The sequence below is a fragment of the Clarias gariepinus genome, chromosome 6 (genome assembly GCF_024256425.1).
Source record: "Clarias gariepinus isolate MV-2021 ecotype Netherlands chromosome 6, CGAR_prim_01v2, whole genome shotgun sequence".
NCBI classification, from domain to species: Eukaryota; Metazoa; Chordata; class Actinopteri; order Siluriformes; family Clariidae; genus Clarias; species Clarias gariepinus.
In genome coordinates, this window is record NC_071105.1 from 18,655,439 (window position 1) to 18,680,319 (window position 24,881).

The 24,881-nt window shown below is 38.4% G+C and overlaps 1 protein-coding gene across 4 annotated transcripts; it reads left to right on the plus strand.

The window, feature by feature from the left end:
* Nucleotides 1-1,885: 1,885 nt before the first annotated feature.
* zgc:123305 lies at nt 1,886-23,807 on the plus strand. Of its 4 annotated transcripts, none has more exons than XM_053498362.1 (21): nt 1,886-1,934; nt 2,227-2,427; nt 11,014-11,214; nt 11,912-12,007; nt 12,466-12,701; nt 13,968-14,075; nt 14,358-14,466; nt 14,558-15,377; nt 15,459-15,552; nt 16,110-16,318; nt 16,835-16,928; nt 18,212-18,281; nt 18,411-18,503; nt 19,399-19,478; nt 19,963-20,101; nt 20,273-20,421; nt 20,511-20,597; nt 22,708-22,860; nt 22,949-23,063; nt 23,160-23,263; nt 23,368-23,807. In XM_053498362.1, the coding sequence occupies exons 3-21, from the start codon at nt 11,023-11,025 to the stop codon at nt 23,507-23,509; spliced, it is 3,090 nt and encodes a 1,029-aa protein (XP_053354337.1). In that variant the 5' UTR covers nt 1,886-1,934; nt 2,227-2,427; nt 11,014-11,022; the 3' UTR covers nt 23,510-23,807. The 4 variants fall into 4 exon arrangements, with proteins under 4 accessions (XP_053354337.1, XP_053354338.1, XP_053354340.1 ...); XM_053498363.1 differs by having other exon boundaries at nt 1,894-1,934; nt 2,294-2,427; XM_053498365.1 differs by lacking the exon at nt 2,227-2,427 and having other exon boundaries at nt 1,906-1,934.
* The last annotated feature ends 1,074 nt before the right edge of the window (nt 23,808-24,881 follow it).

Here is a 24,881-nt window from a genome sequence, read left to right on the forward strand (position 1 = left end):
ACTTGTATCTTTGTTTATACAAGTGAATAACTACAGAAAATTCCACTACTAGCAATAGATTTTTACCCTGAAACTGTTTCTACATTCAGAAGACTTTCCCCATTCTTGAATCGTTTATGAGGGCGCGAGGGCTCTCGTCTCTGTAAGCTCACATACAGTATCTTAACCTTTTTTAAATTGATTCAGTGTTACGATGTACTCACAAATCATTTACGATATATTTTTACACCTCCTTTTCAAACTCATGCCAAACTTCTACTGTCTACCTACAACACCTCATGATCTGCTACGAATTGTCTGGTCAAGAACTATATTCAAAGCAACATATTTTAAGATTTTTTTTGTCAGCTCATCTGTTAGCAAAGAGCTGAAGATCCCTGTTTTGATATAAACAGCTTTCGTTCTAACGTTTAAATCCAGAAGGTACAAATTTCACATCCTTTATCTTAGCATGGTGAGCAAAAAAACAAACAAACAAAAAAAACATTCAGTAAGCAATCTGGGGATGACCCTTAAAATCGCTTCATCCTCTTGATTTTTTTTGGTTCTGTTTAGGGGAAATAAAGTGTTTTAACCTCTTGCCCAGCGCACTACATGTCAGTTTAAATTATAGCCACATGGAGTAGCTAGTTAGTGAAGCACTGGCTGGGAATTGCACTTTGTTGCCACATGTTGTTTGTAGCAGGAATGTAGAGGTTCTTAGCAGTACTGTGGCAATACTTGAGTAATTGTGAGTTGAACTTGTTACAGTTTGGGATGTTTTATCATTAAATAGTAGCAAAGCATTGAAATTTTGTATATTTTTTTAACTCTATGATCCATTATAAATAGACTTGAACCACCTACAAAATCCTAAAAAATTTGTATTCCTAAGAATTTATCATTTTACTGAGCATTATACACTATATGGACAAAAGTATTGGGCTAAACCTGTTAATGATTGAAATCAGGTGTTTCAGTCAGTCCCCTTATCCCCAATGAAGGGCAATCTGAATGCTTCAGCATACCAATGCTGATATATTGGACAATGCTTTGCTTTCAACTTTGTAGCAACAGTTTGGGGAAGGCCCTTTCCTATTCCAACATGACTGTGCCCAGTGCACAAAGCAAGGACTATAAACAGATGGTTTGATGAGTTCAGTTTGAAAGAACTTGACTGGACCACACAGAGCCCTGACCTCAACCCTAATGAGTACCTTTGGGATGAACTGGAACAAAGATTGCGAGCCAGGCCTTCTTGCCCAACATTAGTGCCTGACCTCATAAATGCTCTTCAGAGTGAATGGGCAGGAATTCTTACAGAAACACTCCAAAATCTTGTGAACAGTGGAAGCTCTTATAGCTGTAAATAGGGGACCAACTCCATATGGAAGTATATATATTCGGATCCAATGTCATTGACGATTTGGCCAAATATTTTTTTTCCATATAGTGATCTCTAATGATCTTAAGATTTAAGGGTTAAAACCTATTTTGGACATGTGGGAAAGCCCCATTACTGCTGACTCTATATTCTGTCAGAGACACAGAATCTCTGCTCTGTGAAAAAAGAAATATATAGTGAACAGAATTCACATAAGAGAAATAACGATAAAATAAAAATGAAATATGTATTTAATAATGAACCCACAGTCCTAGCCAGGCTGTAAAACTTGTAAAAAAACCAAACAAACAAACGTGTAAATAAGGCTGGGTAAATGGTATACACACAGTCTGCACTTGGCTGTCTCTGCGCGCCCTCTAGTGGTCAATCACAGAACTGAACGTATTTGCAATGAAAACAATAGACGGCAAGGGAGGGCGGGCCTTGATGAAATGCGGCCTCCAATTGGCTGAATGTGTGATTGACGTGTTCGCCGAGTCACTGTCTTGAATATACTTCAGCGTCCGGAAGTTTGATAGGAAGGTTTCTGCTTAGCGTCACTCCTCGAAAGGTAAGAGCAAAAAGTAGACTTTTAAACATCCGGAAATAGTAACAAAAGCGTTAATGATTCGGCTTGTATTTATTATTGCATGTTACTTATGAGTTATAATAGGAAAAAGCGCTAGTTTTAGTGTTACAGACGTTATTATGATGATGATGATGGTTTATTTGGGGATGTCATGATGTCCAAACAGCACCGCGATAAGCTAAGTTAACTTAACGTTACTCAGTTCATCCAGTTTGTAACCTCTAACCGTATTATCAGTTTCCAAGGTCTAATGAATGACGTTGTTGTATTGTAGGTTGTGGAAGTGCATTTTCTCGGGTGTTTAACTGATTCCTTAGTGATCTGGTCCACGCCTTCTCTAGAACAAACCCAGTAGACCCCAGTGTGAGGTGTGGGAGAGACAGAGCTGTGAGTCAGCCTTCACACGCAGCGGGTCGACATCTGCCTCGTCTGAAGTGTTCAGACTGATCATCTGTTAAAGCAGGACGAGGTCCAGGTAACGTCTGATGACGTGTCAACAAGCAAAGGTTTATATAAAACGAGAGAAAAGTCTCTTACTTCAGGGCAGGCTGTTGTGTCATCAGTGACAGGGTGGTGTGATCTGTTCCCAGTTTGAGGTTGATTTTTATTTTTTACTAACAGCACATCTTAATTATTATTATAATTTTTTATATCACAGTAATTTGACTGTCTTGCATTAAAAAAAAATTCCCCACATCTTGACATAATCACAGAGAGAGAGAGAGCGAGAGATTGATGACTGATTTAGGTCTCTCGCCTGCCATGCGGAAATCCCAGGTTTAGTTCAGTTCCCACCCAATACCCAAATCTGGGGATGACCCTTAAAATCATTTCATCCTCTTGATTTTTTTTGTTCTGTTTAGGGGAAATAAAGTGTTTTAACCTCTTGCCCAGCGCACTACATGTCAGTTTAAATTATAGCCACATGGAGTAGCTAGCTAGTGAAGCACTGGCTGGGAATTGCACTATGTTGCCACATGTTGTTTGTAGCAGGAATGTAGAGGTTCTTAGCAGAACTGTGGCAATACTTGAGTAATTGTGAGTTGAACTTGTTACAGTTTGGGATGTTTTATCGTTAAATAGTAGCAAAGCATTGAAATTTTGTATATTTTGTATAACTCTATGATCCATTAGGACTTAACCCACCTACAAAGTCCTAAAAAATTTGTATTTCTAAGCATTATACACTATATGGACGAAAGTATTGGGCCAAACCTGTTAATGATTGAAATCAGGTGTTTCAGTCAGTCCCCTTATCCCCAATGAAGGGCAATCTTAATGTTTCAGCATACCAATGCTGATATATTGGACAATGCTTTGCTTTCAACTTTGTAGCAACAGTTCCCACCCAATACCCAAACCCCAGCCACTAACTGCAGTTCCGGTCCCAAGATAAAATGGGTGGGCATCCTGCGTAAATCCTAGTTGCCAAGTTGGTCAGCGTCGAAGAGAACTCCTTAACGGGAGCAAACAACATATCACAGAGATCTCTGACCACTGTACTGTTTATGTTTCTTAAAACCCAGTAAGTTATATATGCATAAAATATACCATAAATAACAATGTATGCTTTTATAACATTAGATAATAATAATCATATAACAATAATAAACACATTTGTAATACATGTATATTTTAAGTGGCTCAGTGGTAAGTGTTTTGTCTCCCATGAGAAAAGGCCAAGGTTCCGGGTTCAGTTCCCACCCAATGCCCGCACCCCAGCCACTGGATGAGGTGCCGGTCCCAAGCCCAGATAAAATGGTAGGGTTGTGTCAGGAAGGGCATCCGACGTAAAACCTTGTATGTGTGGACTGGATGGTCCGCTGTGGCGACCCCTTGCCGGGAGCAGAGGAAAGACCAACAACCACATTTTAATTAAAAACTCTATGTTTATTAAAATGCAAATATTTATCACACATACAAGCATTTTACAAATTTAAAGTTTAGCTATGCCAGGAGTAACACACATAATGGTCTGAGCAGTTGTGATGGGGTGGTGTGCAAGATACATAAATCCTGTACTTGAGTTAAAGTAGTGAGACTTCAGTAAAAGTCAGGTCGCACCGTGGTGTAGTGGTTAACACTGCAGCGTCGCACCTCCAGGGTCGGGGGTTAGATTTCCGCCTCGGGTCTGGAGTTTGCTTGTTCTCCCTGTGCTGGGTGGGTTCAAATTCAAATTTTATTTGTCACGTGCACAGTCATACACAGTACGATATGCAGTGAAATGCTTATATGTAAGGAATAAATATGAATAAAAAGAAATACTAAAAAAAAATGAATTTAACTAGTAAAATAAACTGTACAAATAAGGGCATAATAAAAATATCACAAAATATAGAAATATAGAAGAAAAAAAGTATATATATAAAAATTTAAAGTGACAATGGTTGTGAAAATATGCATGAAAAGTGACTTATTAAAGTGACTTGTGCAATGGTCCAGATGTATAAATATGTAGGGTTTCCTCCTACAGTCCAAAAACATGCAGATTAGGTTTAATTGGCATTCCAAAATTGCCCGTCGTGGTGCAGGCATGTGTGCCCTGTTATCAAATCTCCAGGATTCTCGTGCCTTAAGTCTCCTGGGATATTCTCCAGGCTTCTTATAGCCCTGTATAGGATATAGGCAGTATAGAAGGTGAATAAAGTCTATTTACATGTGTATTTGAGTCAAAGAAACAAAAGTACTCACCCTCATATTTACTTAAGTAAAGTAAGTACTGAGCATGTACTATATCAGTGTACCCTTTAATTCATAGTAAGTCTCTCTCTTTCTTTTTCTTCCCCTTTCCTTGCTTTATATGTGGGTTTTCCCCCCTAACTGTGAATGTGCTGTTTTCGTCTCTGTCTGCAACCAGCTCAGCTGCTTCTAATTTCAAACACCTGTTATGTTGTTAAGCATTTAGGCAAATCAGGCAAGTACAAGTAACAGCATGTGTGCGACATTCCCACTTCAGATGCCACACACCACTAAAGTTATGTAATACAATGCCATGCAGAAATGTAGTGAAGTAAAAAATACAGATAATTGCTGTAGGATGTAGTACATGAAATATAGTAACAAAGTAAATTTGTTTACCCTCCACCTCCGGTTCAGGTTAAATAATCCCTGGAGGACCAACCTACTTTGTGGCATGTTGTTGTGTCAAAATAAACAATAATAGGATGATGTAATGCGTTACTATGCCAAAGTGGATTACTTTTATATAACAGCATGGTAGGGAGTGTTATATTCATTTTACCTCACAACAATTTTCCAGTGATTACCATGTTTAATTTGTTATTAAACATGTCACACATTTTAAAAGATGATTGTTGCTTTGAAATGTTTACGACAAGTTAGTGCCTGTTCTCACTTATGATAAAGCTGAGATAAATAGTCCCCTCAAGTCTGTCTGTCTCTCTCTCTCTCTCTTCCCTGCGCTTTATAAAATATTTAAATTTTACAGTGAGCAGCTTTTTATTTTTAACAGAAATGAAAAAAGAAAAATGTGACAGGAGGCAGGGAAACCTTTTAAAGCACGATGAGTGTTACAGGTCATTACATTCAAGACTTACATAAATTATAAATAAATATCCCATAAGCAAATTCGTCACCAAGTCAACAATAACATGTTTTATTTTTGCTTAAATAACATTTTATTAAATTCATTTAATATTAGGGCTAGATTATTTAAAGTATTTTGGCAAACCAGTTCCTGTGTGTGAGCTACAGAAACAACAAAAAAACTCTATTGTTTTTTTTTATTAGGTAAACCAGTGTCTGAGCCATGTTTTTATACAAAAGTAGTTAATGCACACATCCTGACCAATCACATTAAAAATGTTCAGCTGTGCTGTGGCCGTTTCTATAGTTGATTGGGTTCTATTTAATAAGTAGTACAAGCACAAAAGCATACACAACACCAAAACTTGTTTAATATATATAAAGTAATATTACTATATATGTAGTTAAAGTGTGATATATACACGTAGGCCCATAAATGATTGGAAAGTGACAGTTTTTATGTTTTGCTTCTGTACAACACCACAGTGTATTTGAAATAAAGAGATTAATATGTGATTAAAGGTCAGCCTTTTGAGGTTTAACAAAAAATATTTCATTAACTGAATGGGAAGGAACAGCTTTTTTTTAAACAAAATTCCTCAGATTGTACATACTTAGATTTTCTAAAATAATGAGTTGTTCAGCAGCTTGATGGCCAGTTGTGACCTGTATTCTTGTTATTTCATGACAAAATTAAGGAGATAAATTGTTGTTGTAATTTAAGTTGACTTTAACTGTTGAGTTTGCACCTGGTAGCTGTTCATGAAACCTTTCAGTATACAGTCCAAAGATGTGCCTTTAAGGTATTTTAGGATTGACCAGATCAAGTTTATTTTCCTAAAAATAAGGCAAGCTTATATCTCCATCTCACCTATGCAGAATCTGTGCGGTTTTGCGGCTTTGGCGGCCGTAAGTACGGATCATCGCGATTCACCGCGAGTTTTAGTGTAGTGACTACGTTTCCAATCTTTCCACTTAAAAAAATGAACAAAGTCAAGAACACTCTGATGGAGGTAGAAGTCTCACAGTTTAATGTCTACTATCAAAAGACACATTGATGAATGTAAATACGGAGGCTTTACAAGAAGCTAACCACTAAAACCACTCAAGTACAGGACGGCCAGATCAAAAAAGGCTGCTAATTTCTGGGGAACAGGATTCTTTGGATGGATGAAACCAGGTTTGTACCAGAATGACTGGAGCTAAGGAAAATGTAGAAGGAAAGGAAAGGCTCATGTTCCAAAACCTGCCACATCATCTGTCATGGAAGCACTGTAAAGGCATGAGCATACATGTCTGCTGTACAGTAAGTGGAACTGGGCTAATGTTATTTACTGAGAATGTGAATGCTGATAAAAGTAGCAGGATGAATTCTGTAGTGTACAGAGCTATACTTTATGCTCACGTCCAGTCAAATGCTGGTAGAGCATTTCACACTACAGATGGATAATGGCCCAGTAAAAGTGACTCAAGAGCATCTTAAAGTGAATGAAGTAAATGCTCTTAAAGGGCTGAGTCAGTCCTCTGACCTCAACTGACTTGAGCCTGCTTTTCATTTACTGTAGACAAAACTGAAGGCAGAAAGATCCACAAATAGGAAACAACGGAAGGCAGCTGCAGTAATGGCCTAGCAAAGCATCTTAAGGGAGGAAACTCAGCATTTGGTGACGCGCATGGGTTGTAGAATTCTTTGCAGTTAATGATTGCCTGGCATTTTGGTTAGTTTGTGCAACTCCTTTTTTTGCCAATGAAGTGGTGATGTAAATAAATGGTTGTAATTCCTAAACTCTTATTATCTTTGGACACTTCTTGAATATAAGCTAAAAATTCTAGGCATCAATAACATCTTGATTGTTAAACTTAAAAGCCACTGGTGGTGTGCATGGGCACAAAAGTGTGCTGCTTATCCCAGTACTTATGGACCTGAGTGTATTTGTGTTTATATTTATTTTTATAAGACTATAGGCCCATTTGTTCTGGCTAAAGGGGCAGCCTTATTGTAATCCTACAACTTAAAATATTTTACCGAATGCAGGCTTTTAGTGTATGTCAGGGTTGTTCAGAGATCTGGCTCAGGGCCTGATGTTGCCCATGGGAACATGTTAACTGACTTGTGGCAATCACCCTCTCCTTTAATAGGAACAGTTTATGCTGTATTCCAATCTGTCAATTATTCATTTGTTAACCGTGGGCGAAATTCCTGTTGGTGTCAATGACTCTTCATGGATCCATCGATTACTGTTTGCTTTTTACAAGTAGACGTATCTGCAACTCTCTATTTAACCCCTTATTTAACCTTTGGTGTAATCTGCATGTCTTCGGACTGTGTAAAGAAACCAGAGTAACCAGAGGAAATCCATCAAACACCCCCATGCCACCATGAATATAAATACATAATACATATTTTGGGTTTATAAAATGGGTAATAGGCTACTAATGGGAGAATGCAAGTATGTACAAAGCACACACACAAACAAATGTATATAACCATGCATTTTATATATGCATGTATCGAATCCCAGGTTTTTTTAATGAGGACTAATCTGGCCCTTTTTTTTTCTTTGAAAAGTTTGGACACTCTTGGTGTACACTGTCAGAGAGTCAAACAAGCAGCTGTTGCTTCATTTAAAACATTATGGGCTGAATATTGCCAATGAATAGAAATGATTTCAAATTCGGAGCAATAATAATTGTTATCGCGGTCATGCAGCCTTGGGTTGCTCATATCTGTGTGAAACCTTTATCTTTATTTGGCAGCGTGTTTTTTGTTAGTTCTCTATTATACACGTGCGCTTGTGAAATCAGGCCTCACCCTGCTTGTGAAGACACTCTGGGTCGGGTAAAAAGAATGGCTGAGTCTGTCACAAACTGTTGTGACCTAAATGACAGATGCTGTGTGTGTGTGTGTGTGTGTGTGCGCGCATTCCTGTAGACATCTGTGATTGTAAACTGGGACAGTGTGCACAAGCAGTTGCATGCATGTTCCCTATGTCTATGAGGGAGACAGTAACCTGACTGAAAAACAGTGTGTGAGAGTGTTGTGTTTGTGTGTGTGCACGTGCGTTTGAGTGTGTGTGTGTATATAGAGTGAATAATAGGGCCTGAATGCACTGGGTCTCTCTCATGTTGCCATTATCAGCACTATCACCATTCTGTCAGTTCCACATATTGACGTACCATTGGGCCTCTTACAATAAGGCACAGATCGAGAGGAGAGCTGAGAGAACGAGAGCCTGTATTTACACCACCTCTTTATAAAACAGCTACACACTCTGTATTCAGAGAGAGCAAGAGATAGAGAATTGAAGTGGTTATCTGTAGATCAGGATTTGGCCTAGATTTGGGGATGAAGGAAATATTAGTTCCTGGATGGCACCTGTGGTGTGGAGGGTATCAGATGTTGTAGGAAAGGAACATCTCCTACCCTCACTATGGGTAAGAGATCATGTTAAAAATCCTAAAATCTAAAATGTTGGCTAAGCAGTAACACAGTCTTCATTTTTTTGGTATTGTGACTAATGTGTGGCATAGAATAAATAATTCTATGTCAGTAATTGTGATATAGAATGTACGATTACCAAAGTATGATTACCTTATTTGGCTAAACTGGAACAGGGATTAGAATTGACTTTAGTCAAATTATTTGAACAGTTTTGTAGTTTATTCAAATTAGTTTAATTACGCGTGACTTTATGCGTGATTTTTCTCAGAGCTGACACGTGAGTTTACCTAAGAGCCATTCGTCCTGTTAAGGTTTGCTATTAAAGTTGTACCTCTTATTGGAACACAAAACAAAAACAAGATTTCTATTTGTGGGTCTCCGAGTGGCGCAGTGATAGAGTGCTCGCCCTATCATCTGGAGATCGTAAGCTTGATTCCCCGGGTAATTCTATAACCTCTCGCAGCCGGAGGCCTAGAAAGAGCTGATTGGCCGAGCTCTCTCAGGGGGAGAGGATGAGGGGTACTCAATGCTTCCTCATTAATCGCCCTAGTGATAGGGAGGAATTAGATACGACTAAGTTAGGAAGAAATTGGGGGGAAAAAAAAGATTTCTATTTGTGGAGAGTTTTGCATGTACCCTTGTGTCTTGGTGTTTATCTGGGTTTGTCCCACTGTTACAAAACATAGGAGTAAAAAACATGAAAAATCAATGTGTATACACGTGTGGGAAGTGACCTGTGATGGACTCTCGTCCCAGTATATTCTTGCCAAAATTCCACTGATACTGGGATGGTCCCTGACCAGGATAAATCAGCAGTGAGTGACAGACTGAGCAATAATTTGTCATTTCTGTAAACTAATTTTGTTTATAAAAGCCTGTTTAAGTTAACACTGATACTTTTTGCCTCGCAGCCTTGCTCGAGGACTTACTTTATCAAATAATGGAAATGCAAGGGGCATTTAAGCCAAACCAGGGTTTGTAATTGTAAGCGTAAACCTGATTGACATTTAAGATAAATTGACAAGATTAACACATTAAGATTTCAAGCACAGTACGGTGGTGAGACTTTTAGCCACTTTAAAATATTTAAATAGTGCAAATGGTTTAAGGAAGACCGGATGTCCATGCCTGACAATGCAATCCTTGTCAAGGTGGCTTGGAGCCCACTTCAGTCGTTCCTGTGAACATTCAGCAAAGTGGAATGACTGATCATTGAAAATAATCGGATAAGTTGTCACTAACTTACAGAAGAGACGCATATGTCTGTGATAATTGAACACACAACCATTTACAAACACCACTCACATTACAGGAACACCGTTGAGAGTTATTGCCACATCCTCTGTGCATCCAAGCTATTTCCACATGTTTGGGGGAATTGAAGGCGTTCCTGGGAGGCCAGTGTTTTAGACATAAAGCAGGTAGTCTGATCATGACTCTAGCATACTGAGAAAACGTTCTACCTAATAATGTTCAAGCACAAGTGAAACGCTCGGATAGTCATAACTGTGAAACACTTTTTTACTCCAATAACCATGTTCTGTTATTCAGCACAATCAAAAGTCCTGGTTTGACTTGAATGCCCCTTGTGAAAATAGTCGTCCATTACTAGACTTATGACAATTAAAAAAAAATTGTGTAAGTCACATGTGTCCAGATAATTACTCATCTTTCTTCTAGACACTTTGTGGAACACTGCCAACGCCACATATTAATGAGTTCTTGTCCTTAAAAATTTTAAATAAGTTGCTGTTTATTAATTTTATCAGTATAAAAGTTATGCTTGGGTTCTATCCTAGAAGATTATCACGATGTACTACGTTGAACAAGAAGAGACTTTGAACTGTTTTTGGAATGTGATAGTCCCTCAGTTGATTAGTCATTGACTCTGAAGCCAAAGGTTACTATCAAGCTCCACGTTATGCTTCTTAAGCATCTCCGGTAGTTTGGAAATTGATACAGCAGACAAAGCATAATTTTTCTAGTGAATTTTTTTTCCTTCTGGAGGTGTGTGCTAGCTAGATTTAAGTCATCCCTGTTAGATCATGTAATCAATCTGTCTCCCTATCTCAGTCCCAGACCATGAATTACGTTGGACATTTGGCAGAGACGGTCTTTGTTACTGTAAAGGAGCTTTATCGAGGACTGAACCCTGCTACGCTCACCGGTGGGATCGACGTCATCGTCGTGCGTCAGCCAGACGGCAGTCTCCTCTGCTCACCTTTTCATGTGCGCTTTGGAAAGCTGGGAGTTCTTCGCTCCAAGGAGAAAGTGGTGAGGGACAAAGGAGATAGTGAAAATGTGAGGTGGTGTAGGATGATAAATGAATCTGAAATAGTTGTACATTATTATTTTACTTTATATTGATAATGATAATATTTCTAGGAGTGTTCCATGAAAGTGTTAAAAGACAGATTTCGCTATGTTAAAATGAGTTGTTTTTGTTTTTGTTTTCCTTTGTAAATCCTAGAAATAATATCAATAATATTGATAAATATATATAAAATGTTGGAGTATAAACCTGATGATTCAGTACATCATTCTCATGTGTAACAAATATTTGAACATGTTAACCATTCCATAAACTTTAAAACCACAACTCAAGTTGGAGTTTAATACATCTAATTTCCTCATAAATAATGCAATTGTATGACTTAAAGCATGTGGTCTGCTGTTGCCCCATGGATTCCAGATAAACAGAGTCAAGCCTGAATAAAACATTTTTTAAATAACACAAAGACGTCAAATATTCTACATCATGTTGTTAAGAAATATGAAAAATACTTTCTCTGTAATCTAACATTTACAGTGTACCTTTACCAAAAATATACAAGCTGTCTATGTAATGCTAAAGAAAAGCTACCTAATGGTGTATGTTCTGCTCAAACAACATGCTGGAAGATTTTGATGTTGTGTATATTATTTTTTATTTATCTGATCCATATGTTTTTTTTTGTTTGTTTTTTTTCAGGTGGATATTGAGATCAATGGTGAGCCAGTTGACTTGCACATGAAACTTGGAGATAACGGAGAGGCATTCTTTGTGGAAGAAAATGAAAGCTTGGAGGTATTAAGAAAGTGTCAGTGATCCTACAGCATGGAGTTACAAAAGTCTGATGAACATTCTGTGTAGAATAGTATAAATTTACTGCAAATTGTAATTACTATAGGGCGGCTTGGTGGTGTAGTGGTTAGCACTGTCACCTTGCACCTCCAGGGTCTGGGTTCAATTCCCGTTTGTATGTTCTTCCCGTGCTTTGTGGGTTTCCTCTGGGTACTCCGGTTTCTTCCCACAGTCCAAAGACATGTAGGTTAGGCTAATTGGCATTGTGAGTGTGTGAATGAATGTGTGAGTGTGTGTATGTGTGTGTGCCCTGCGATGGATTGGCACCCTGTCCAGGGTGTACCCTGCCTTATGCCCTAAGCCTCCAGGTCCCCGTGACCCTGAATACAGGATAAAGCAGTATAGAAGATGAGTGAGTAAGTGAGTGTAATTAATATTGAATATATTGTTTTTTCTCTCAGGCAGAAGTCCCAGCTCACCTTTGCACCTCCCCTATACCCATGGAAGTCCCAGAGATTTTAGAGGTGACCGAGTCTCCTTCCAGCACCACCTCGTCTTCATCTAACCGCCGGAAAAAACGGCGCAAGAAACGTTCCCGCTCTGATGCACACGTCCATGAGGATGTCAGCTCCTCAGAGGAGGAGAGGGAGACCCGAGAACAGGACATCCTAAAAGAGGAGACCGTGATAATGGCAAGGTTAGAGATTTTATTCAGCTAGTGCGATGCTATAAAAAGTTTTGATTAATGTACATAGAATGGACAGATTGATAGGAACAACATTAGACTCTAAACATTCATTACGCAGCACCACAGTGCAGATTCTGGCCAAGAGCTCAATTTATTGTTGCACAGTCAAAAAAACTAATGAGTGGGGACAATGTGATCTCAGCAGTATGGAAATGCCTTGTTGTCGAAGGGGGTCAGAGGATAGCAGTGACTCAAATAGCCACTCTTTATAACCACGCTGAGCAGAAAAGCATCTCAGAATGAACAACCCTTCTCACCTTAAGGTGGAAGGGCAAAACTCCTATCAGACAAGAACCAGAAATCTGAGGCTATAGTAGGGACTCGTTGAATCGGACAGTTGAAGATTGGGAAAAAGAAATATTTGGTCTGGATGTTTTTCTGCTTACCACAGTTGTACAGCGTCGTTATTTGAGCCTTTCTGGTAGCTAAAACCAGTCTGGCCATTCTCCTCTAAACTGTCTCTTTAGCAAGACAAATCCTATGGCAAAAGTCACAGCGATCACATTCGCCCATTCCGATGTATAATGTGAAAATTAACTTAAACTCTTGACCTGTATCTGCATGATTTTATACATAATGCTGCCATGGCATGTTTGGCTGGATATTTGAATCAGCGCCCATACAGCTGTTCCATTTTGAGAAATCGCTGAGAATGTATCTGTACATTGCTGAATGGACATACTTACATTTACAGTATTTGGCAGACGCTCTTATTCAGAACAACTTATATTTTTTATCTCATTATACATCTGAGTAGTTAAGGGTTAAGGGCCTGGCTCGAGGACAACTCGTGATGCTGGGGTTTAAACCTGGGACCTCCTGATCACTAGTCCCAATGCCTTAACCACTGAGCTACCCCTGACCCATCTGAAATTGCTCACAATCGACACTTCGCTGATGTTGATTTGTAACTTCCCATTGAAAGTGTTTCTGGTGAAATTTGCATCACTTCTTCATTTTCATTTTCATTCAATGAGGTTTCGAAACGTTATATTTATAAGTATTGTTTTTTAATATCTGCCCATGATGTCGGTGTGGTTAGACGAATTATCAGCACTCTGGGAAATTCTGCTTAACCCATCAAATGAGTGAACATGAACTGAATGTGTGTGTATAATTTTAATAATTATTTTTGCTTTTTTTTTATTTCAGGTTTGTATAAGGCCTAAATGAATCAGTTGTTGAGTTTACCCTTTTCTATGTGTGTTTTTGCAGTAAGTCTGTGTATTACTCTCTTTCTGAGGAACCGGGTGAAGATGTGCTTGGAAGTCATTCCAGAGACTTGCATCCTTTTTCTGAAGGAGAGTGCTCACCTAATGAGAGGTAATAACATGCATAATAGCTCACACTAAAATAAAAAAAATCTAAACATACACATAGTCTTTATTTTATAATATTTATATATTCCATTCTTCAACCTTATTTGTTCTCCTTGCATTATGTAATTTAAGGGAGAGTATTTTACAGATTGTTTATTACTTCTTGTTTGACTGTGCGGGTCTATGTACACATAGTAGGTGAAACCAGAACTTAAATAAATACAGAAGTAATAAGTAATACTGCTTTCATTTCTACATCAGTGAGTTTTACACTCTCCTTTTGCAGCCTTTTCTATAGTCGTCCCTCATCTCCTAAGAGCGACTCCGAACTGTTTGTGAAGCCTCAGGAAACAACCGGGCCTCAGATGCAATGGAACTGGGGTGGATTTCCTAAGGTGCTCCACTCTGCTCCTGCAAAATTTCCATTATTGCTTTTACACTCTCAGTAAATCAGGCCGTATCTGATGTCCTGTGTTATGCCTGCAGGTGTGTCCATCAGAGCGAGGGAGCACAGAGCGGCTCTCCACTCCTTCCTCTCTCGTTACACCCTCTGAGCGCTCCCACTTCCGCACCATCCAGAGGCAGGCCTCGTTCAACATGGAGCTTTCTGACCCCATGACCACTGTAACTGTACTGAGACCAGAACCTTGCAGTCTTGATAAACAATTATGTTTCCCTGATAATCTCAATAAAGTTTCCCACTCTACCCCAGACACAGAGGCTTCCTCTCCCACATATCTGGGTTCCCCATTCGCACTGTCCCACATGGAGCCTGATAAGCGCTCTGAGCAACAGAACACTTCAGAACTGGAGGCTCGTAGCGGCATGAATTATTTTATGGCTAACACAGGTACTACAGATCGTGATCCTAGAACTGCAAATCTCGATAACACAGAGAACACCACCAAATCTACTAATGCTGACGGGGTAGTCGGAGATATTGACACTAGTGTAAAGACTGACATCTTAGTGTGCTCTGAATTCCGTGCAAACACTGTTAGCATATCTTGTAGAGCTGACTCAGGTAGCATGGCTCAGTCGGAATTGTTAGCTACCTCTGTCAAGAAAATCTGTGCTTTTACTGAGACAGCTCATTTTACAACAGCTGAAAATGTAGCCTTGGTGGAGAGAGACAGTGGTATTGAAGCACTGACTGAAGGATTTGCAGAGGAGGAACGGCCCACAATGGCCCAGCAGACCAATCAGGAAACGAAAAGTGTAGGGTTGACGGAACATGTGGAATCTGTTACACAGTTAGAGGAGCAGCCTTCATCTAAAACAGCAGAATCCCAGGAAAAGAAAAAGGGTAGGCTTTTAACACATCCTGATTAAGCTTTATAGTTTACATTCATGTTATGCTGAGTTGTCCACATTTCTCGATGTGCAGGCAAGCGCAGTCAGCATTTGGGGCCATCAGATATCTATCTAGATGATCTGTCCAGGCTCGACCCTGATGTGGTTGCACAATATTTTCCCAAAAGGTGAGACTCTTAATTCTCTCATGTATCATCAAGATGGCCGTGGCCTAAGCCTTTACACTCAGTGTCCTAAGTTAGCAGGGGACACTGTGATGCTTGTGGCAAACAGGCTACACACAATACTTATGAAGTATTTTAAAAAGTTTGTTCAGCATGACTGTGTAAAGACTTAATACAGTCAGGTCGATACATTTTGAACAAAGATTTTGGCATTTGGCCTTTGTACGCTTCCACTCTGAGTTCAAAACACCCAAGATGCGAGCAGAGCAAGTACAGCGATTTTCACACACACACACACACACACACACACACACACACACACACACACACACACACACACACACACACACACACACATTTTGAGAGCTAATAAATATTGGAAACAAACTTTTATAAATACAGACATAAGGATTAAAAATCTTCATTAGCACTGACTGTCTGAAGTCTAAATTTTAGTGTGCTAATATACAAATAGTCCATATGCTTACAAATTTTATTATTGTATGTAGGTATCATATACCTTTGGTTCTTATTGTCTGTTTTTTTTTCTCACTATCCAGCGAAGGTGAATCTCTGGCTCAGGGTGATGCTGAGTTTGGTTCAGCCCCACCGATACAGTCCCCACAGTCAGGACATCAGACTCCTCCATCTCTAAGCAATGCCAATGTGGACAGTGGGACTGAGTATCTATCAGACTCCACCACTGACACACTGGATGTTACCATGTCCCTCTGTGGGATTGAGGGATACTCCACACAGATCAAGAAAGGTAGAGAAAGAGTGAACGCAGGAGCCTGACTACAAATTATAAATCTGATATTTTGCACTTGATGAGCTAGGTCTAGCGATATCACAGTTCTTTGATTTTGTGTAATTGTAAAGGGAAAGAAGATTTACCAAATTATTGGGGAACGAATAGCAGCTGAACTGCATTAAAATATTAAAATAGCATTGCTGTAGTTTGTTTAATCACCCATAATGTAGCTTGGTGACAGATATGAAACCAATATATACACTAATCAGCCATAACTTTGGTACATTTGGTCTGTGGGCATGGGTGAGCTTTGGGTGCCCATAATTCTGTCACCAGTTTACTGGTATATATTTGATAATTGATGTTAATGTGTTAATGTAAGATTGACATATGAACATCATTGTAGAAAGGCAAGCTTCTTATGTAGCTGGTAGTGCCTGCAGTGAGAATGCAGTGAGCAGCGGACATTAGGCCTGGCATGTGCGGTGTACATGTCTATTTTTGGTTTCATTGTGGTTTTCTGTCTTGCAGAAAAGTTCGAGGAGCACATTGTCACATATCAGGATTTTGTTAACAACCCTGGAATGATTGATGATCCAAACCTCGTCATCTGCATCAACTCCAAGTTAGTGAGATAAATAGTGATAGTGAAAAATTCCCAAAGTCCACTAGAGCAGTGTTTTCTTTATTTATTAATCTCCTACATTTAAGCATAATGAATATATTCAAGGATATACAGTATAGTCATGTTAAGTATAATTCCAAGCATTTCATAAGTGACAAAGGCTTTTATTGACAATTACATGAAGTTTAGCAAAAGGTCAAAATACTAATTGTAGCACTCATCTTTTCTTCTTCTGCAAGCTTTTTTCTGAATGCCCCAAACAATAAGAAAATTACTTTACCCCTGTCCTCAGCAGTGCAATCCCTGTAGCTTTTGCAGGATATCAGTCTGTTGTTGTATTTGTTCCTGAAGAGAAGTGGCTTCTTTGCTGCCATTATTGAAATGTATGAGGGTAAGCGCTACCATCAGTCCTGTGTCATGAGAACAGTAAAGCATTCTGAGACCATTTTTGTGTGGGCTTGCTTTTCAGCCAAGGGAGTGAGCTTACTTACTCTTAGTTGACTAAGGAATTTTGGGGCCATGGCAAGGAAACTCCCCAGACCTTAATCATATTTAGAACATTTGGTCAATCCTCAAGAGGTAGGTGGACAAAAAAACCCTCCCCAAATTCTGACTCCAAACATTGATTATGCAAGAATGGCTACCATCAATCAGAATGTGGCCAAGAAGTTGATTGACAGCATGCCAGGGCAAATTGCAGAGGTTTTTGGGAAAAAAAAGGGTCAACATTGGAAATATTGTCTCTTTGCATAAACTTAATGTAATTGTCAACAAAATCCTTTGACACTGGTTAAATGCTTGTAATTATTCTTTAGTATACCATAGTAACTTCTCAAAACTTTTGGCCAAGGCTGTAGTGTGCAAAAGCCTTGAACCACCCCTCATTTTTTATATTTTTCTTACAATTTACCAGTTTCAAATGAATGTTTAGTTTGTTAAGCAACACAGTAACCTATAAACCATTCAAGAATAAAAAGCCATATAACTTAAGGCATTAACCAGTGTGAAACAGGTGCAGATGATGACAGATGATCAGGCTGATGATTAGTATTTTAATGATGCTGCATTCTGAGTTTTGGGAACAGACGAGAGGAAATGAGGTTGCTGCGGAGATTGTTACCAAAAATATATATTTAATTATATCTTTAGGTACATGGCAGCCTGCTGCAGTTAAAACATATGATTAAATGTAATATGCAGTAGTGAGGGGTGTCTAAAGATTTTTGCACTGTACTGTTTTTTTTCAGTCATGTGTTAATCCATATCTGGTAATCTCTTTTTAGTTATTACAACTGGGCAGCTGCTGCACCGATGATCCTGTCAATGCAAGCTTTTCAAAAGAATTTGCCAAAGGTACAAAGCCCATTATATATAGTTTATGTGCGTCACATTACACTAGTAATAGGAGCATTTGTTCATGAGGTCCTGCTTCTAGATCAGAATTTAGATTAGGTATATATTTGACCTTTTCTCTTTATGTAGGGTACAGTCGACCAGCTGGTCAAAGATAAGATGCCTAAGAAGTCTGGTCGTTGGTGGTTTTCCTGGAGAAGGAAAAACATGGAAAACAATCAGGTATAGTTTGTACTTTAATTAGAATTTTAATTGGTGGGATGGATATTGGTTACTGTCTGTGTGAAGTTTTGTATATTCTCCTATTCTCCCTTGTTCCTGAGTGTTTTCATTGGGTTCTTAGGTTTCCTCTTAAAAGCATATTGATAGATTGATTAGCGATTTTAAATTGCCCCTAGAGTGTGCAAAGGGCTGCCCCGCTATCTAGTGTGTGTGTTCCTTCTCTGGAATATGCTTCAGGTCCACCACAGTTCATGGACCTTGCTTTGTGCACATGCTCAGACAGGTTTATACCTTGGTTTCATCGTTCAGGAAATTATAATGCTACAGCATACAAAGAGATCTATACATATAATAAAACGGTAAAGTTGGCATGTCTGTACATTTGAAGATTTGTGAAAAAATTTGGGGGATTATAAGATGAGTAATAGAATACACATTTTTGTTCTGTTTGTGCGGGCATCAAGGAAACCTCAATAAACCAATTTTATTGGGGTTTTCTTAGGTGTATTTGCCCGACCTTAAGGTAACATATAGGCTTTGTTTCATAACAGTCATCCCACGGGAAGAGGAAAAAATGCTAATTCGAAATTTGTATGGAAAATATCATTAAAAATCATGGAAAATGCATTAGTTCATCTCAAAATTCAACAGATGGCGCTGTACATTTTTTACTACACACTTATGAGTGTGCAGTTGAAATCTACTTAAGAAAGATCACTTGTGGGTCTGATGGTCAGATGGTAACAAACTTTTGGTTTTATAGTGTACATCTCTTCTTCTGCCATATAATAATTATTATTATTATTATATCAGTAATACAGAGGGTCAAATTTGAGGAACAGAGAGTATTTGTCTATCCTCTGTCTATGCACAGCTGTTTTTATTCTTTTTTTAGCCAAATTTAAAGCCTGACTCCGAAGAAAGTCAACTTGAGGCATCATCATCATCATCTCTTCCTATACCTCCCCCAATAAAGTAAGAATGTGTTTGCAATATACAGTACTCTGCAAGAATAACAGTCTCATACCAAATTTTGACTTTAAAGCTTATTAGAATTATGCAAACACCTTGTGTTCTACAGCATACTGTATTTCCATGTATGTTCACACATGTTGGACTGTCCCAATTGTCTCATTTGCCTAGCAAAATATAAAGAAATGAGTGGTGGCTCTAGAATTTTGCACAGTACTGTGCAGGTGTGAAAAAAAGGCAACATTTTTATCAAATAATTAAGAAACAACAAGTTTTTAACCTTGACAATGAAATTGCCGTCTGAGAAAAAGAATTGGTTGTTTAGAAAGACATTTGCAGCCACCTGCATTATGTTTGATGTTTTTCATATAGAACATGTTCTGCACTTTATCACTGTGATTTTGAGGTGTGAAATCTGGCCAGTTTTATTATCCAGTTAATATCACTCATTCTGGTCGTCATATCATCTTTATCCTGGTTTGTGCAGGAATCACTCTGGTCAGTTGTCCAGTGATGAAGATGCTATTGACCCTAACAGGAAGGAAAGTTTAACAGAGGCCACGAATACTGCACAGTGCTTGAGTCAGATATACCGCAAATCCCTCCGCCTTACCTCTGAACAGATAGTAAGTAACTCCTTTACTCTACAAACACTGTTTATTCATTATTGTATTACATATTCACCTGTTGTTTTTTTTAAACCACAGTGGCTTTAAAAATTATAAACTATACTGTATGTTACAACTCTGTGATATTATAGTGTGTGTGTGTGTGTGTGTGTGTGTGTGTGTGTGTAGGAGCGTCTCAATTTGAGAGAGGGACCTAATCAAATTGTGTTCAGTGTGACCACTCAATACCAGGGAACCTGCCGTTGTGAAGCTGCCATCTATCTGTGGAACTGGGATGATAAAGTTATAATCTCAGATATTGATGGAACCATCACCAAGTGAGTATACGTGTTTTATATAAAGGTGGATGACATGTAGGATGCTTGTATGTTTTGGGGTAATTCTATTTAATCTGTGTTCTTGCCAGGTCAGATGCACTAGGTCACATTCTGCCACAGCTGGGCAAAGACTGGACACACCAAGGGATCGCCAAGCTTTACCATAAAATACACCAGTAAGAGACACACACTGACCCGCTGTTCTATAGTCTGCTACTGTAGTGAATGAGAGCTCTGCTTACACTACATAACCATATACAGGCACCATAGATTACCATAAACTACATGCAATTATAGTTAATGATGAAAAATTAAAACATGGCCAGTAAGTTAAAACATGTGCACACACATTTTCCAACCAGTTTATTAGGAGCATCTATAACCTTGCACCCTCATGTATTTATGCCGTAATTTAATCAGTCCATCATATGGCAACAGTCTAATGCATAAAAATATGCAGCTTCAGGTGAAGAACATCATTTAATCAATGTCACTTTGATTGTAAGATGAATATTGGTGCCAGAGGGGATGGTTTGAGTATTTCAGAACCTGCTTAGACATTTTCACACACAGAATAATGTGAGGGGGAACAAAATGAAACATTTTGTACATGAAAATTCTCTGTGCTAATGCCTTGTTTATAAAAGAGGTCTGTGAAAAATGGATGGATTGATTTAGATGACCGGTAAGGATGTTGTAACTCATCACGCTTTGCGACTGGGTTGAGGAGAAAAGTCTCTCAGCATACACACTTATCTCAAATGTTTAATATGTTATAGCACCTTTTTTTAAACATGGATCAGTGTTCACCAAGTTGTTTGATGAAGATTGATATTATGTAAATCACATGTTATACATATCCAGGCACCAGATCCCAAACCACTTTAACACTCAGATGAGATTTTATTCCAACATTTTAGTCTGCCAGTCTTATCAAAATGTACAACAAAGTGATTGTATTTTTAAGAAATGGTGTACCTCGCATTACTACACTTTTAATGACCTGTAGAATCTATCTCAAATAGATAGCACTGAAGCTGGTCTGGTGACCCAAGGCACTTAATCTGGTTAATTCTCTTTTTTTTTTTTTTACCATTTTTAATATGTTTTAATTGTATATAAAACAATGTAAACTATATTGCCATACAAATTAATTCAATCATCCTGCAAGTAATAAATAAACAGTGCAGCCCTTTATATAGAGTATGAGATAATCTGCAGTCATGTCATAAATTTAGGAACAAAGATAAGTTTATTTGGCCTTTGTATACCACCATATTAAATTTAAAATGAAACACTCAATACTATTCACTTAAATTCATAAGGTTTGCCAAAAAAAAAAAACCATTAACCATTCAGGAATTACAGTACCGCCATTTTCTTACACATATCGCTATTTTGGTGGGGTTCATAAATAATGAAACATACTAACATAATTACAATCATAAGGGTTGCCTATAATACTTGGATGAACATAATTTGCAGTCAGTTACTGCCTGAAGTCTAGGACCCATGGACTCACCAAATTCTAAATTTCCTCACTCAAGAAGTTTTGGCAGGATTTTACTGCAGATGGCTTGTTTAAGTCTTTCTTCACTCCCCTAATGGGTTAGAAGCAGGTGACTGAACTGGCCAGTAAATAATATGCCATTTCATTGCCTTTGGTAGCCATCACTGTATGTTTTGGGTCATTATCCATCTGAAGTGGTGTCCTATGAGTTTTGCAGTGTTTAGATGAATCTGAGCAGAGAGTATAGCCATATATACTTCAGACTTTATCCTGCTACTTTATCATCAGTTACGTCATCAATTAACAGTGGACCAGGTTCCACTGGCAGCTAAAAAGTCTTAACTTTTAATTTATCTTAAATGTTTCATTCAAAAATGTATGGACCTGACTGTATATAACCAAATATATGTGGACTCCTGACCATCACACCCATATGAGCATCACGTTCCAAAGTTCGCCCCCTTTTTACTCCAATAACAGCCTCCACTCTCCTGGGAAGTCTCTCCACTAGAACAGAGGTGTGAAAGTTTTTACCCATTCCGCCACAAGAGCATTAGGCACTGATATCAGGTGAGAAGGTCTGGTGCACAGTCTACATTTCAGTTCATCCCAAAGGTGTTCAGTGGGGTTAATGCCAGGGCTCTGTTTAGGCCATTCTTCTAATACAAAACACCAATGTGATGGATGACATTTGGAGCCAGTATGTGTCTATTTGTTTTTGGTACAAAATATTACTGTATTATCAGTGCTATTATTACCAAGGTACTTTTCTCTAGGAATGGCTACAAGTTCCTGTACTGTTCAGCTCGGGCCATTGGCATGGCAGACATCACCAAGGGCTACCTGCAATGGGTCAATGATAAAGGCATTGTACTGCCTAAAGGACCTGTACTACTTGCTCCCAGTAGCTTGTTTTCAGCTTTACACAGGTATAACACCACATATTTAATGCTCTATTTTTGTTTGGTGCACAAATGGTATAGATTAGAACTCATTTTTATACTGATATTTTTACAGGGAAGTAATTGAAAAAAAGCCAGAGGTCTTTAAAATCACATGCCTGACTGACATTCGAGAGCTTTTCAATCCACACAGACAACCATTCTACGCTGCCTTTGGCAACAGGACTAATGTAAGCCTTATTGAAACAGTAGGAATTAAGCCATTACAGTGTAATGACTAGTTTTATTTGTCTGGAAAAGTAACAGATTTGTATTTGTGCATCTAGGATGCATTTGCTTATGTGAAAGTTGGCGTACCTGACACCCGCATCTTCACTGTAAACCCCAAAGGGGAGCTGATACAGGAGAACAACAAAGGGCAAAAGTCTTCGTAAGTTAGACATGCGTGCAGGCACAATTAAATTGGTGCCAGGAATAAATTATTATTATTATCATTATTATTATTATTTAACATGAACACTTGGTTTCTCCTAGGTATTCTCACTTGAGTGAGCTTGTGGAACATGTCTTCCCTCTCCTCTCTAAAGGCCAGCATGCGTCCTTCGATTACCCAGAATTCAGTCACTTTTCTTACTGGAGAGAGCCGTTGGCACCACTGGACTTTACTTCCCTCTAGACTTCTAGAGTTAATTTCAATGCCTTCCTGGTTTTATAAACTCTCCAGCCTTTCTTTACCTCTCTTGATCGTGACACTAAAAAGCTGAATGAATAAAATCTGTATGCCAGGTCACCTGGATCTTTAAGTAGCTTGTACAAAGTATATTGCTGGATGTTACCATATGATGCAACACATATGTTAAAATGTTGTTAAAATAGCACTACAGTGAAAGATGTGCACCACATCATGAGGAAAAAAGTGTGAAAAACCAAAGATTATAATTTGGTATCAAATAAATCCTATGTATTTCTTATGACATCTTTTCTTATAGTTTTATAGTATCTTTTTGTTTTTATGAATAGCGCTGTCTAAAGCATAATTTATATTCTCAAGCTGGTTACATTTTCCATCTTAGAAAAAGGTTTTGCGCATACAGTTTTATCTCGTCACATTCCGCTACACATTTGAGCCCTAAATCTGTGCAGCAAGCCTTGTTAAGAAACACAAATTCCTAAGGATGTAATAAGACAATGTCAAGCTGGAACGTATATGAATCAAATTAATTTTTGTTCGCTTCAGTTTCATCTCAGGAAGAAAATAATACAAAAACAGTAAAAACTTACTAATAGAAATAGCTGTTCCAATAGTTTTAAAGGTGCACTGATTATAAATATTTATGGCTTTATTTTTTTTATTCTAGTGGAATTGCAATATGTTTAAAGAATTGGGACTTTTAAGAAGATACTGGGATCTGTCTGAATCTCTCCTGAAGAATAAAGTCATACCAAATGAAGTATGTCCATTTTATTCATGGATATTAAATATAACTATAAGCTAGTAGATTAACTAACTTGGTATAACTCACTTACTCTCTCATTGTCCATACCGCTTTATCCTGTATACATTGTCACAGGGGGCCTAGAGCCTACCCCAGGAGACTTAGAGCAATAGGTGGGGTACACCCTGGATGGTGTGCCAATCCATCGCAGGGCACACACATACATGCACACGCTCATCACACACTACGGGCAATTTGGGAACACCTTCTAATCTTCATGTCTTTGGACTGTGGAAGGAAACCAGTGTACCCAGACACAATCCACCAACCAGGGGTGGAACAAGGAAACTCCATGCACACAGACTCTAGGCTGGGCCTGCTATGACATGTTACCATAAACGTTTAATTTTAGTAGGCACTACATAATGCCTTCTTTCTACATAAGTTACACATCTAACAATCTTGCAAACCATATTTTAGAAATAATTATCAGAGGGGCATTTCCTAGCTTAAGTAGTCACAGGGTTTGTTGATGTTGGATGTAGAGATCACTTACTAAATAGATCCGTGTCTCTTAAGTCTTTTGAGTCAGTAGGGATTCTGACTGCATTT

Coding starts and splice junctions, on each gene's coding strand:
- zgc:123305 (XM_053498362.1), top strand. CDS start 11,023: ATGAATTACGTTGGACATTTGGCAGAGACGGTCTTTGTTACTGTAAAG. Junction 15,553..16,109: donor GCACAATATTTTCCCAAAAG/GTGAGACTCTTA, acceptor CTCACTATCCAG/CGAAGGTGAATCTCTGGCTC. Junction 23,064..23,159: donor CCTTTGGCAACAGGACTAAT/GTAAGCCTTATT, acceptor TTGTGCATCTAG/GATGCATTTGCTTATGTGAA.